At 47.5% G+C, this 14,234-nt stretch overlaps 1 protein-coding gene across 5 annotated transcripts in view; it reads left to right on the forward strand.

Annotated features, from left to right (window-relative positions):
* The window catches only part of CSNK1G1 (casein kinase 1 gamma 1), a 94,860-nt gene that overhangs the window by 68,011 nt on the left and 12,615 nt on the right, over nt 1-14,234 (forward strand). For all 5 annotated transcript variants that reach the window (XM_071813702.1, XM_065847045.2, XM_065847046.2 and 2 more), the window contains 6 exons: nt 3,270-3,421; nt 7,646-7,880; nt 9,047-9,132; nt 10,631-10,715; nt 11,652-11,800; nt 13,257-13,361. In XM_071813702.1, the coding sequence (XP_071669803.1) occupies nt 3,270-3,421; nt 7,646-7,880; nt 9,047-9,132; nt 10,631-10,715; nt 11,652-11,800; nt 13,257-13,361 (812 nt within the window). The remainder of the gene's footprint in view (nt 1-3,269; nt 3,422-7,645; nt 7,881-9,046; nt 9,133-10,630; nt 10,716-11,651; nt 11,801-13,256; nt 13,362-14,234) is intronic.

Here is a 14,234-nt window from a genome sequence, read left to right on the forward strand (position 1 = left end):
TCCAGCATCACCTTGAAGGAACCCCCACCTACAGCAGAGCCTACCTGGGCTTGGAAGCTGGTTCTTACTTCTAGTAGGAATTCTATTTTAATTGTGATGCTGTAAATTACTCCTTTCCCCTTGCGCTGGGAATGGGATTCTTCACCTTCTTTAAGAGCCTTTCTGCAATTTTATCCTCCCGTATTCTTTAATTAGCACACTCCGGGTGGTTTCCTTCCTCATTTGCACTTTTCAAGGCTGTTGTCCTGCTGTAGAAATTATAGAATCATCGGATCATTTTGGTTGGAAAAGACCTTTAAGATCATCGAATTCAACCTCTAACCCAACACTACCAAGTCCACCTCTAAACTGTGTCCCTAGGAACCTCATCTCTTTTAAACACTCTATATATATCTTGAATTTATAATAATTTTAAACTTGTCATAGAATATTCTGCTACTGTTTTCTATTATTCTCTACTAAGTACTCTCTAAAATGTAGATATGATGATCTTGGTGTTAGAGGTGATGTAGGTCAAAACTTTACTCAGCGCTCAACCACGAGTTAATTCAAGACCTGTTGTGGTTCTTCAAGCCTCCAACACTAACCTGACGGCATTAAATGTTGATTCGTGTTGGTTTGGGGACATCCGAAAGTGTTTTAGAGCTGCCTGGTGACATCCCATCATCACTCAGCGTTCTGAATCACTTCTGCATCAAACCATCCGCTTTTCTTTGAAGACCTAAGTGCTGTTGATGCTCCCTAAGGCGCGAAGCTCTGATGGGAGCGGGAGCTCCCGAGATGAGGTTGGGTCAATGTTTTACACAGGATGCAAAACTCCGGTTAGACTGGGAATTCCAGCAATACTCTGTCATCTCTCCTTAACATGTCCTGATGACTGATACCTGATACGACTCCCCAGTAACGAGATGAAACCCATCCTCCGGTAATCTTTGTCAAGCTGTGTTTTGCCCTTTTTGAGTAACATATGAGAGCGTAGGTTCCATAATATTTAACCTTTAGTCATCTCAGCGCTGCATTTATTGTATTGTTGGCAAGTTGATGAGCGCTGTCAGCGGATTAACGAGGCTTTCCTAATCCCGTTAGGAGGACGGAAGGTCGTTGCGTTGCCGACACTCTCCAGCCTTAGTTTTTGCTCTGTTTTACCATCGTGACCAAGCAGGTACCAAACCCCACACTTACACAAGCAGTTTAATGACTGAGTTAATCATTTGGGTTGGAAGAGACCCTTAACATCATCGAGTCCAACCATAATTCTGGCATCTGACGATTAGCAAGGGATTTTTGTTACCCTTAATATTGACGTCTTATGTAAATATAGGTGTGCGTACGCATTGACTTTAAACATGTCATAAAATTTGTAATCACTGTCCTTTAAGGTGCCGTGCTATATAATTTATGGACCTCTGTGTATATATAATACAGAACCTTTACACAGAATGGCAGGACATCTTATCTTCCTCTATTCAAGCCAAGATGTTGTTTTGACATAGGACAAAACCCTGGATTTCAAAACAAACCCCTTTCCATTGTGTTGTGGAACTGCTTATGAGCTGTAAACTGGAGATATATTTATTTTAAGGAGGTGTTACACAGGTTGGTACCGATGTCTGGACACCGAGTGCCTGCGGTAGATGCCGATTAGAAAACCTGGCAATTAGTCCTGCGCTTAATTCCTCCCCGCATGGGCTGGTCTGATTTTTGACTCACAGGTGGTTCAAGGAGTGATGTGCGACCTTTGCCCTCTCTTAAGGGAAAGCTCTCTTTTTTCCCTTTGCTCGTGGGTATAATCACAGAATCACAGCATGGACTGGGTTGGAAAAGCCCTCAGAGATCATCCAGTCCAACCCTTGGTCCAACTCCAGTCCATTGACCAGATCATGGCACTAAGTGCCATGGCCAATCTCAGTTTACAAACCTCCATGGCCGGTGAGTCCAGCACCTCCCTGGGCAGCCATTCCAATGCTGACCACTCTCTCTGCACAGAATTGCTTTCTCATCTCCAGCCTCAATTTCCCCTGGCAGAGTTGAAGCCCCTGCCCCCTTGTCCTATTGCTGAGTGCCTGGGAGAAGAGCCCAATCCCCCCTGGCTAGAACTGCCCTTCAGGTCATTCTAGAGAGTGCTGAGCTCACCTCTAAGCCTCCTCTGCTCCAGACTGAACAAGCCCAGCTCCCTCAGCCTCTCCCCATAGGGCTTGTGTTCAAGTCCCTTCCCCAGTCTTGTTGCTCTTCTCTGGACCCGCTCCAGCACTTCAATCTCTTTCCTGAGCTGAGGGGCCCAGAACTGAACACAACACTCCAGGTGTGGCCTCCCCAGTGCAGAGCACAGGGGAAGGATCACTGCCCTTGTCCTGCTGACCACGCTGGTTTGGATACAGGACAGGACACCATTGGCCTTCTTGGCCACCTGGGCACACTGTTGGCTCCTGTTGAGCTTCCTGTCCATCAGTCCCCCCAGGTCCCTTTCTGCCTGACTGCTCTCCAGCCACTCTGTGCCAGCCTGGAGCGCTGCAGGGGGTTGTTGTGGCCAAAGGGCAGGACCCGGCACTTGGCCTTGGTGAACTTCATCCCACTGGAATCGGCCCATTTTTCCAGTCTATCCAGATCCCTCTGCAGAGCCCTCCTGCCTTCCAGCAGGGCCACACTCCCTCCCAGCTTGGTGTCATCAGCAAATTTGCTGATGATGATCTCAATCCCCTCATCTAAATTATCAATGAAGATGTTAAACAGGACTGGACCCAACACTGACCCTGGGAACACCACTACTGAGTGGCCGCCAGCTGGACGCAGCCCCATTCACCAGCACTCTCTGGGCCCGACCCGCCAGACAGTTCTTAACCCAGCAGAGAGTGCACTTGTCCAAGCCATGAGTAAAATTGATGTAAAAAGTGATGGATATGTATTATCTTGGTTGAAAAAACGGCCCTTTTTTTCACATTTCTCATTTTCTTCCTGACTGTGCCAGCCCATGGGTGGGGTTGTGCTCTGCCCGGTGTTTAGTGCGACATAAGAAATTCTGTGTCTTCTTCCACAAATCCAGGTGTTTGCACTGCCAGAGCTCGCCATTATTGCTTTGAAATCCATTTGTCTATTGAAAGGTGAGCAAAGCTTGAGCTGATTTGGCCTTGGGTTCATCGCTGAAAATTATTTGCTGGGCAAGATCAAACAGAAAAGACGCTCAAGGGGTAAAAAATAAAGGCTTTGCCCAGTGCAAGCTTGACACACAAGATGGGTATTGACCGATTTCACTTCTTTCCCTGTTTTCGCAGCGGAAGGGCTTCCCCAGGTGTATTACTTCGGGCCATGTGGAAAGTACAACGCCATGGTACTAGAGCTGCTTGGGCCGAGCCTGGAGGATCTGTTCGACCTGTGCGACAGGACGTTCACTCTGAAGACGGTGCTGATGATTGCCATCCAGCTGGTGAGTGACAAACTGTGGTTGTGCCAGGCCTAGATGGAGGATGGGCTTGGTTTAACGTGAGGTTCAGGGGTGTCTGTTGGTCGGAGAAGCGCCTTCCGTTGTAGGCTCACAGGAGGGTTTGGGTTGGAATGGACCTTCAAAGACCGTCTAGCCCAACGTGACCAGGACATCTTCACTGGACCAGGTTCCTCAAAGCCCCGTCCAACCCAGCCTTGAACACTCCCAGTCATGGGGCACCCGCAACTTCTCCGGGCAGCCTGTTCCAATGTCTCACCACCCTCGTCATGTCCTATCTAAACCTGCCCTCTTTCAGTTGAAAACCATTGCCCCTCATCCTGTCCCTATAGATTTTAGTAAAAACTCTCCATTTTTCTTATAAACGGATGTTTCTCGGGTTTGAGAAAAACTCTTGAAGGGAAGATCAGATTATGCTTATGAGAAAACTTGCTCCTTACATAGCAGAACCAGCAAAGCCGGATTCCTACGACCTTGTGTCCCGTGTCCCCTACACACCCCTGCCCCGATACCTGCCCCAGCTCCTCCCTCTCTTTGGACGCCCCCACAACACCTCGTTTCTCACCCGGGACACGGGAGCACAGCACCCTCCCACACTCCTACCAGTTTTACTGGTTTGGTGCTATCGGGCTGCTCGCGCAACCTCCCCGAGCATTCCAGCTCTCTACCTTGCTCAAATTTGGTCAAAATTGGAAAGGAATAAATCTACGGGCAACATCACGAAGCCTCTATAGGAACTCAAGCTGAAAGCAGTAGCTTGGATTTGTGTTTGCATGAAGAGCGGACAACGTGAAACCCGACTGTCCTGAGTGCGGTGGGTGGAACTCCATGGTAGGGCCAACCAGTTCTCATCGCAGTTTGACTTTCTGGTTTCCAACCCGTGGTCTGCAGGTGCCCAGGTGGCACGGCAGAGGTGGGACTGGATATTCACATTCGGTATATTCACATTAACAGATCTGTGGAAAGAAGCGTTGAAGGAAAGAGAAGATGGTGAGGGAGCGGGGAACACAATCTTTTCTAAATAAACTGACATGTGCCATGGCAAAATCTCAAATGGAACATTGAGGTCGCAGATGCCGAAGCTGGAACAGCACCTGCCTGGTAGTGGGTGCGTGAAGTTGTGCTGCTACAGCTCGAGGTTCAGTTTTGTTGGCTTCGAGTGTTCCTTCATCAGTGGAAAACCAACTTATAGTGTTGGTTTTGATTGAATCAAGTGGCATCGGATGGCAAAGCCTTGGATACAGCTTGTATGACCTTTGGGTTGTAAAGATGTAAATGTGTTCCTGTGAGACTGCTGGGGACATCAGGGCTGTCCCATCGTGTCCCTTTTGCCCAGCCCTGGTCTTGCGGTTGAGCTCTGTGCTTGGAGGGTCTTCACCGGCTTCATCTTGTGACCTCAAAAGCATCCAGGCAGGTGGAGGTAAAGAGAAAAAGAATATGAAAGACCCAACAGCTTCTGTGTGGCAGCAAAAAAGCAGGTAAATGAGTATTTTCAGGTGCTGCTGAGTGTGTCAGGTCGTCTGACATCTGTCCAGGTTGTTGTCCTGGCCATATCTGCTTTGCCATCAGATTTTCAGGACAAAAAACAAACCCTTTTTTTTTCAGGTTGTGTAATTTCTGTTCCCCATTTCAACAACTGAGCTTCTCCGGTAGCAGCGACAAATGAGCCATTTGAGCTCCGTTTGAAAGCTCATTACGTACAGAGAGGCGAGGAGGCGCTTTGTTCCAGCTTTAGGGGTCGCGTCTTCGTTTGAATCGCCTCCCCCCGCACCTTTTTGTCTCCCAACCCGCCGCCGTGTCCTGGAGGTGACTCGGAGCGTGCAGAGCGGCCGAGGCGCAGAGCGTCTGCTCCGCTCCATCACCCGCCATCCATCAGCAACAGCCGCTCTTACCCGGCAAACCCATCTCCTCCGCACCTTGAAATAAATCGCCGCTCAGAGGGGAGGGGAGCGGCAACACGCGCTATTACTGGATTTAAAGAGCCTTTGAGCAAGTCCTATTTGTTTAAACTGATTTCACATGATTTTTTACCCCGTCTCCCGCCCTCCCCGTGCAGCGGGTTTTTTATTCTTTAAGGAGTGCTGCCCCCTCCTGCCTGGAGCTTCTTTCCGAGTGGCTCAGATGCAGCAGGTTTTCCTTGAAAATAAGGTATTAATCAAGCTCTTGAAGGCTCGTTAGGCTTCCTTGTTAGGCTCTAGAGTTAATATCTGTTCAGAGGTGGAAGAAGTTTCTTTAGGACAACTTATAGTTGCTGCTGTTTCTTCTCTTAATCAGGTGAATAGTGTAGGAAGATGTGCCATGGACAGGGATGAACTGGAGAATTACATTCTTGTGTTGGAAACATTTTGGTAAAGTAGTAAATGATGCTTCCTCTTTTTCATACACTAGATGGAAAAGGCCAGTTTGTGATTGTGAGTGTTCTTTAGCTTGTAAAGATACATAAAAGAAGTAAAGAATCGGCGATGTAAATAGTCATTAAGAAATGCTGAAAACATTTCAAAAACTGTGGTTTTTTGGCAGTGTGTGGGTGTTTCAATAGCGTGTGAAGTTGTAGTCTTAAGCATAGCTTGCAGGACAACTTCTGGCCTGGATGACTCAGTCGCCACCTCTTGAACCCGCTGGCCTGTTGCCCGAGGGGGCTCGAGAGCGGACCGTGCTGTGTGTGTCATTTTGTGCTGACCCACCAATTCTGACTCATTGAACTGGCATCGTCGATGGAAAATAGCTGCATTACACACTCACTGTGCTGTTGGAATAAACCCGATGCTATTCGTACGATCAGTTGAATCACTTGCCCTTGATCAGAACCAGCTGTCCTAGGAGAGCTGTTCTGCAGGACCTGGTGGCACAACAGATCCCAATTAGGATGAGTATCCTTTTTTTGCCTCTAAGGAATTTTTATTAATACTATGTGCATGCTGTCTCCTATGTAGACAGACAGCTACACAGTCATTTCCAAATTGCTTGATTTACATATACAAACAGCAATCATTTCTATTGACTCTCTTATATTGAGCTACAGTCACATATACTCTGAATCCAGATGTTACATCAAAATAATAACAGAGGATTGGAAGGTGGTGTAGTCAGATGGATGTGGTTCATCGAATGGGTTTTATAACCAATTCTCTTAAACTGCCACATCAGTAATAACAGCCCTCAGGATTTTTAAAAGTATGAGGTTGGTGCAAAAGTAATTGCGGTTTCGAACTGTGAGTTTTAAATCGTTATAATGGATGGGACAGCGATCGCGGGCGTGTGGAGCTTCCAGCCAGGTGTCAATCCAAGGTCTGGAAAGAGAAGAAGAGATCTGGGTTTGCCAGCCGGGGACGTGTCTGGAGCAGTCGGGGTCTGTGGACTCAAGGGCATGTGGATTGGCGCTCTTTAGTGCCAGATTTGGAGTTTGTGGTGGTTTTGTGTCAGTAAACAGGTACGTGGCCTTGCCAAAGAACCATCTTGCTTAACGAAGCCACCACGCGACAGCCGTGGACCAAGCGGGGCTTTGCGTGTTTTCATTTAAAACCTAAAAATAGAAATGAAAAGGTAATAAATGAAATGAAATAGTGAATTATTTCCAATGGGGATCGTCTAAGAAGTTAGGAACCCAAAGGAGAACTGCTTGCTGAGCCATTCGAACTTCATCTGCAATAGATTTAGTTTCACCTTGAACATGGGGTTCCTGCCCTTTTCCCTTCCCTTCTCAGTTGTACCGGCAAAGCAAAGTTAGGCAGAAACTGAGAAATATTCCAAACTGATGAGATTAATTATTATTTTTAGTCAGCACTAAGGATCGTAAGGCCCAAAAATCCCCCTCCGTGAGGAATCTGGCGCGTCTAATACAACATATGGGTCGAGGGAGGGAGGTGGGAAGACACCGCGCGGCGAGGGAAGAGCTCTTGGTAACCGGTTTATTGTGTTTAAAATCAATGCTGTTCCCCATGGAATCCTTCCAAGAGCTGGGAACGGGTCAGAAACTGCCTTTGCGATTTCAATCAGGATAAAGTCGGGGAGCGCAGACTCCTCTTCCGGCTCCCATCGTAACATCTGCCTCGGTTGGCTCCGTCCATCGTGTTTCTCATAGAGTGGCCGAAATCTGTGATGGCACCGAGCAGAGGGTGGGCGATGGGCTAACGAACCGTGTGCCTCGTTAGCCAGGAGGGTGCGTTACCTGCAAATAACCCACATAACTCTCCCCCGGTCGTTTTGCAGATCTCTCGGATGGAGTACGTGCATTCCAAGAACCTCATCTACCGAGATGTCAAGCCGGAAAACTTCCTTATCGGCCGGCAAGGCAATAAGAAAGAGCACGTCATTCACATCATAGACTTTGGCTTGGCCAAGGAGTACATCGACCCTGAGACCAAAAAACACATTCCTTACCGGGAACACAAGAGCCTAACGGGAACGGCGAGATACATGTCCATCAACACCCACCTCGGCAAAGGTCGGTGTGGCCCCCACGGCCGCTCGGCTCGCGGCTCTTTGATCCCTTCCAGATAGCGTGAGCTGCTCGATGTCCTGATGCTGTCTACAGGCTATTTTTAAAACCTTCATAGGCTTTAAACAAATTTTGTACAGGCTTTTTAAACTTTTCCAGCCCCCCTTTTGAGGAACTGAGACAGCTGAAGTGTTGGAAGCCTCGTAATTATACTTTTTATTAGGAACTAAATAACCGGTAGCAAGCCCACACCGATAAAATGCAAGTAGGCGGGTAGTAATCACCTTACTAAATGGTGATCAAAGAGGTTTTTATAGCTCAGCTCTGGCCTGGTACCTTCCAGTTGCAGTTTTTAGAGCTGGATGTTCCCTGACCTAATGATTGGTTGGAGAAAATTAATGATTTAATTACTTTTAAACCTGGCTTTCATCTCCTCGCTGCCTTCTTTCATACCAAGAGATGACATTTATGTGGCTGAAAGGCAAAAAAGGCTTATTCAGTGTTTCTATTAACTTACGAGAGCGGTAAGACAACAGAATATTCTGCCAGGGGTGTCGTGGGGCTGATGTTTTGCAGCCCAGGTGGAGTCGGTCCCTTCACATTTCAGGACGGATGAAAGGGAAGGAGCCTGGTTGCAGTTTGTATGTGAGATGAGCGCACTCAGCCGTCTTCCCGAGAAGTTCAGTTGCATCGTTGCACTTAATTACCCAGGACATCCTCTTTTTTTTGCCCCGTTTTAGAGCTATCTCAGGGTAACCCGCAGCCTCTGGTATCCTCCCTTGGGTTTTTGATGCATTTTGGTGGGTTATTTTAAGGATGCTTTTTCCTTTGGCTCCAGGCTGTTTTCCCTTCCCAGTTACAACATCTGCATGGCAAAAGCAGCGAGGAGAAGCCTGAAGGAGCTATTTTTGCTCGGCTTTGATGCGATGAGCTGCAGAAGCAATTGGGAAGGGGTTGGCGCTGGGCAACGTGTGCCTGTTCCTCTGTAATTCAGAGCAATCTCCTGCCTTCTAGCAGATCTTTATGTATTTTACACGTTTCTCTAATAGCTTTTTGCACAGTGAGCTACAGACAGCGAGTGAGCCTCCTGTGATAACTTTATCTCAACAGTAGTGTGGCTGCTGATGGAATCCATTCCTGCAGCTGCAGCATCCGTTTGTCTTCTATTTCAGAGCAAAGTCGTCGAGACGACTTGGAAGCCCTTGGCCACATGTTCATGTATTTCCTCCGAGGCAGCCTGCCCTGGCAAGGACTGAAGGTAGGTTTGAACTTCAGCTTCTGCCCTTTGAAACTTTGCTCTCTGCCCAGAAACTCCCTCCTCTCCTTTGTGTCCTTGAAGTCGAACGTTAAGGCGTTAGCTTAGCCTACAGGAAAGATTTTAAGATCTATATTTTAAGAAACACATCACCTGGCACTTCAGTTACAATTAGCTTTGCTGAATTGGCCCTAGTCGGGGGAGAAGACCCAGCAGAGGCTCCGCTTAGTGCTGTGGGAGAAAATAAACCAGCTCTTGGGCTTGCAGGCTCTCAGCAGAGCTGTGGTCAGAGGCGGTGTCTTGTGTGCTAGACCTTGTTAAGCTGCTTCATCACCGTCTATACAGACTTAGTCTCAGCTTAGCCTTATCAGATGTGCGCCAGGAACATTGGCAACCACTCATAAAGTCGAAGAAGGGGTTTTTCAAGCATTAAAGTGATTGAATCTCTCCTACTTTCAGTTCACACCTTTGCAAGTGTGTGTTATTTGGTTACGTATTTTATTTCTAGCTTAGTTGAACTTACCTGCTTTAAATTAATCCTGTAAGTTGTTCTAAATTAATTCCAGGTTTAGACAAGGTTCTACAGAATTTCCTCAGTTCCTGGCTGAACTTGAGAAGAATTAGTTCACTGCTCTTGAGCTCCTGCATTTTTTTTAGCTCTAAAACCAAATATAGACTCTTTAGCTTGATCTAGAATACGGCGTCTTCAGACTTCTGTGTTCAGCTTACACTTCTGGCCTATATTGTCAGTGCTACAGTCTGGAGAGAACATCTTATGATGCTAATTATGCTGCTGACAGGTCTAACGGGCGTATTTGAAATAAAGGCAATCAAACCTGTTCTCAGGGTGCCGAGTGGAGCAGAGTTCTTTGGTTCAAGAGGGATCGAGGTGGGAAATCTAACTGATAATTGTTTCATTTTTCTTGATGACCAGCTGTTTAATCAGTGGTCGTCACTTTGGGGGTGAAAGAAGAGGTAGCGTGGGATTTAAGAGAAGTGTGACTGATGTAAATGTGTTATTTGCGGTCTTTTATACACAATAAGAACCCAACGTGCCCAAAGTGCCGTTGTGATCTTTCTCCTTTTACAGTTCATGGAAGGGATGAGGTTGCCAGTGGCTCTAAACCCGGGACTGATGTGCTGTCCTAGTATGTGCAGTTTATTTTCTCATCCCGTGAAATCTTCCCTATAGAGTCCTCAGGACTTGGCTGGTAGGAAATTGGCCTCGTAAGACACTAATGAGTGTCCTTGCTTTCAATCCTGAGGATGTTTCGAATGTGTCCTTGGATATTCGGTGCCAACAGCATGTAAAACGCATAGCGAGAATTACAACAGATAGTATTCCTGCTTGTGTAGTCTAGGCTGCAGTTTATTACAAGTAACATCTCCTGGTACTGCCCAGAATCAGCCTTAAATTCTTTGTTTTTCTTCCCACACAGCATGTCGTTTATCACATGGTTGAACTCTTTCTCCACAACTGTTTTGTCTTTGTGCGCTACAGGCTGACACCTTAAAAGAGAGGTATCAGAAGATTGGGGACACAAAGAGAAACACTCCGGTTGAGGTTCTCTGTGAGAACTTTCCAGGTAAAGCCCTGATGGGACCGTTTGCCCGCAGCTGGAGGTGGACACACCGTGTTAAATACGGCGGTTCTGAGCTCCTCTGTGTATCTGTGACGCTGTTCCTCAAGCTGGCAGGCAACAGGAGCTGCCGCTCTAAATTACCGAGGCCTGAGGGCTGGTGGCTGTGGCTTCAGATTAGAATAACTCTTCCCACCAAGGAGGCTGGGCACGGCACAAGTGTTCCCGCTTTGCTTCCTTCCAAAAGAGGGTGTCATTATCTTCCCTCTCCCAAGTGATGGTGTTGGGCCTACTGAGTTAACTCTTGTCCAGATTGAAGGTTTTACAGCTTAGAAGATGGGGTGGTGTGTCTGGCCTTGAATTCCACCTTCTGAGAGCATTTTTAAGGAGAGTGTTACTAAAGATGTGCTTCTGGCCAAGCCCAGCACCTTTTCTCCAGCTAGACAAAAGTCCACCTTGGAGCTGGGCGAGCACAGTACAAAGTTAAAGCCCTCCCTGGGTGCCCAGTGGCCTTCACAGAGTGGGTTTGTGGTGTTTTTTGAAATCCTGACAGCAGGGAGAGCAGCCAGGTCCCCACAACCAACCCCAGTCCTGTAGGAGCCGTCGTGTTGTGTGGCGCATTCCCGTGTAGGAGTTAATCCATTCATAGAATCATTGAGCTTGGAAATGACCATTAAGATCATCGAGCCCAAACATTAACCTAACGCTACCAAGTGCTACCAAGTCTACCAATAAACCACGTCCCTAAATGTCGTGTCGCTGAAGTAAAGCAGCTTGAGTAGAAAAAGTTATGATCACAGGCTTGACTTTCTAGAAGATCTCGGAGGTGCTCTGGTGAGTTTGAGGAGCGTGTTTCCAGTGTGTGCATGTCGCTCCGGGTGGTTTGTGAGCGCTGGAGCTCGTGTGCGAGCAGAACTGACGCTGCTGCTCTTTTCCCAACAGAGGAGATGGCCACGTACCTGCGGTACGTGCGGCGATTAGACTTCTTTGAGAGACCGGACTACGATTATTTACGAACCATCTTCACAGAGCTGTTTGAAAAGAAAGGCTACACCTTCGACTACGCCTATGACTGGGTCGGCAGGCCGATTGTAAGTTGTCCTCGCCAAATGCAGTGCCTTGCCTTCCCGCTGCTGCTTCCTCGCCAGCTGAAAATTTCTAATAATTCCAACTAAATGCCAGTGAGCTTAGGATCAATTTTTTCACTTGTGTTCTCCACTTAATGTACTGAAATATCCCGACATTGCGTTCAGGGTTTATTTGCAGTTTCCCTGAGGGGCAGAAGGTCCCTTCCCACCAATTTGGCCCTGTCCTGATGGGCCGTTCAAACTTGATTTTCCCACCTGTGGCAGTGAACATGGCTAGACTTAATTTCCTCTAGTCTACCGCAGGATTTGAGACCAGTATCTAAAGACATCCATCCTAAAGCAGGAGAACAGTGTTAGCTCAGCACTGAATGGTGGAAGACCTCTGTAATGGTCAAGTCCTCACTGAGACATGTGGGAGATCTAGGCAGGGCTCTGATGGATGTTCAGTGAACAAACAACCAGTTCTAAGCTCAGAAGATCTTGAGCCGTACCCTACTCCAGAGGCTGGACCAGCTCTTTATAGCACACGGCAAGGAAACATAGGAGTAACCAAGCTCCGTTGAGGAGTTTGTGACACAAGGTGGACCATAACTGTGATCTCGTTGCATCACTTCAATTGTCAAAAGCCATTTATAGTCAAGAAGACCTTGGCCAACAGATGCGTCATGGGGTAACATGGTGGAAGAGTCTAAAGCTCTTCCGCTGGCTGCCTTGTCACTCGCGTTTGGTGTCGTTCTGCCCATTGCCGCCTTGCCGACGGCCGCTCACCGCACACCGGCATCTGTAAGTTAACCATCACCGGTGCCGGATCAGATGCCTTCAGTGCTACGTTGGCGGTGATTTACCGTCCCAACTATATTTAGCGTCACCAATGTTTACTGCGCCCAGAACAGTTCATAAGAAATCATTCTCTTTATGAATCATGACTTTTCTCCTCATTTTTCTTAATTACGAAGGCAATTGATAAAAAGCCCCTTGTAAGACAAGCGTGCGGTTGCTGACAACTGCAGCAGTTGCTATGGAGATTGTGGTGGTGTGAGCTGGGATTATGACTTGGGGGAGAATAGAGCAGATGAAGCTTTAATTTTAACACCTCCTGTTCCTATGTTTTTAAAAGCAGTGAGACAATGAGATGAGGAAAACAAGTCTGTATATTTTCACTTGTAATAATCCCATGTGAGACACACTAGGTGTGATCTGACGCCATTACAGATACCCAACTATATCTTTTAAATTAATTTTTATGCAAGACCTTTGGTGCTGATGTCCAGTATCAAATCACAGGGGTTTTATAGCCGTGGCTCTAATTTTTCCTGGCTATTTTCAGCACTTTTGGGCAGTGTTTTGATGTTTTCCCGCTTCTCCCTGCTGGGATCCAGCCCTGACAAGTCCGGTTTGCACATGCGCGTGTCCAGAGAGTGAGAGGCACCTTCGTGCTAACGAGCGCCTTGTTTTCCAGCCGACTCCGGTGGGATCCGTTCACGTGGACTCCGGGACGTCCGCGATCACGAGGGACAGCCACATCCATCGGGACCGGCCATCGCAGCAGGCGCTTCGCAATCAGGTGTGCTGCTCGCGGCTGCTCCGGCAGCGCCGTGTTGGTCACCTCTCCGAATGCCTCTCGGGCTGGAGAAGCTCAAAGCCGTTAGAGGCGGCCGGGGCTGATTCTCGCCTCGGTCACGGCGAGCACCATTCCTGCTTAATTTAGAGACTCTGATTTGAGCGGAATTTTGCCAAAGCAACAGGTTGAGATACTGTATTGGCCAGCGGGATTCCTCAGCAGAACACAATTTGGAAACGGGGCATTTTTCTGTAGTTTGTGGTTAAGGTCTTTCAGTCAAGCTGGTCAGACTACCTGGCCAACTGTTCTTTTGGGTGATTTTGCTTGTAGCTCGTGGACCATGGAGCATACCACGAGCTGTGGCAATAGCAGTCTTCCTGTGGACCATGTGGCTGCAATAAGGATGTGCGTGTCCCATGTATGTGCAATGTGTGATAAAGATATGCGTGTCCACGGTACACGCAATGTGTGATAAAGATGTGCGTGTCCCATGCATGCACAATATGTGATAAAGGTGTGCATGTCCCATGTATGTGCAATGTGTGATAAAGATATGCGTGTCCATGGTACACGCAATGTGTGATAAAGATGTGCGTGTCCCATGCATGCACAATATGTGATAAAGGTGTGCATGTCCCATGTATGCACAATATGTGATAAAGATGTGCGTGTCCCATGTATGCACAATATGTGATAAAGATGTGTGTGTCCCATGTATGCACAACAAGTGATAAAGATGTGTGTGTCCCATGTATGCACAATAAGTGATAAAGATGTGTGTGTCCCGTGTATGCACAATAAGTGATAAAGATGTGCGTGTCCCGTGTGTACACAATAAGTGATAAAGATGTGCGTGTCCCATGTATGCATAACTTG

This window comes from Patagioenas fasciata, chromosome 12 (genome assembly GCF_037038585.1).
Source record: "Patagioenas fasciata isolate bPatFas1 chromosome 12, bPatFas1.hap1, whole genome shotgun sequence".
NCBI lineage: Eukaryota > Metazoa > Chordata > Aves > Columbiformes > Columbidae > Patagioenas > Patagioenas fasciata.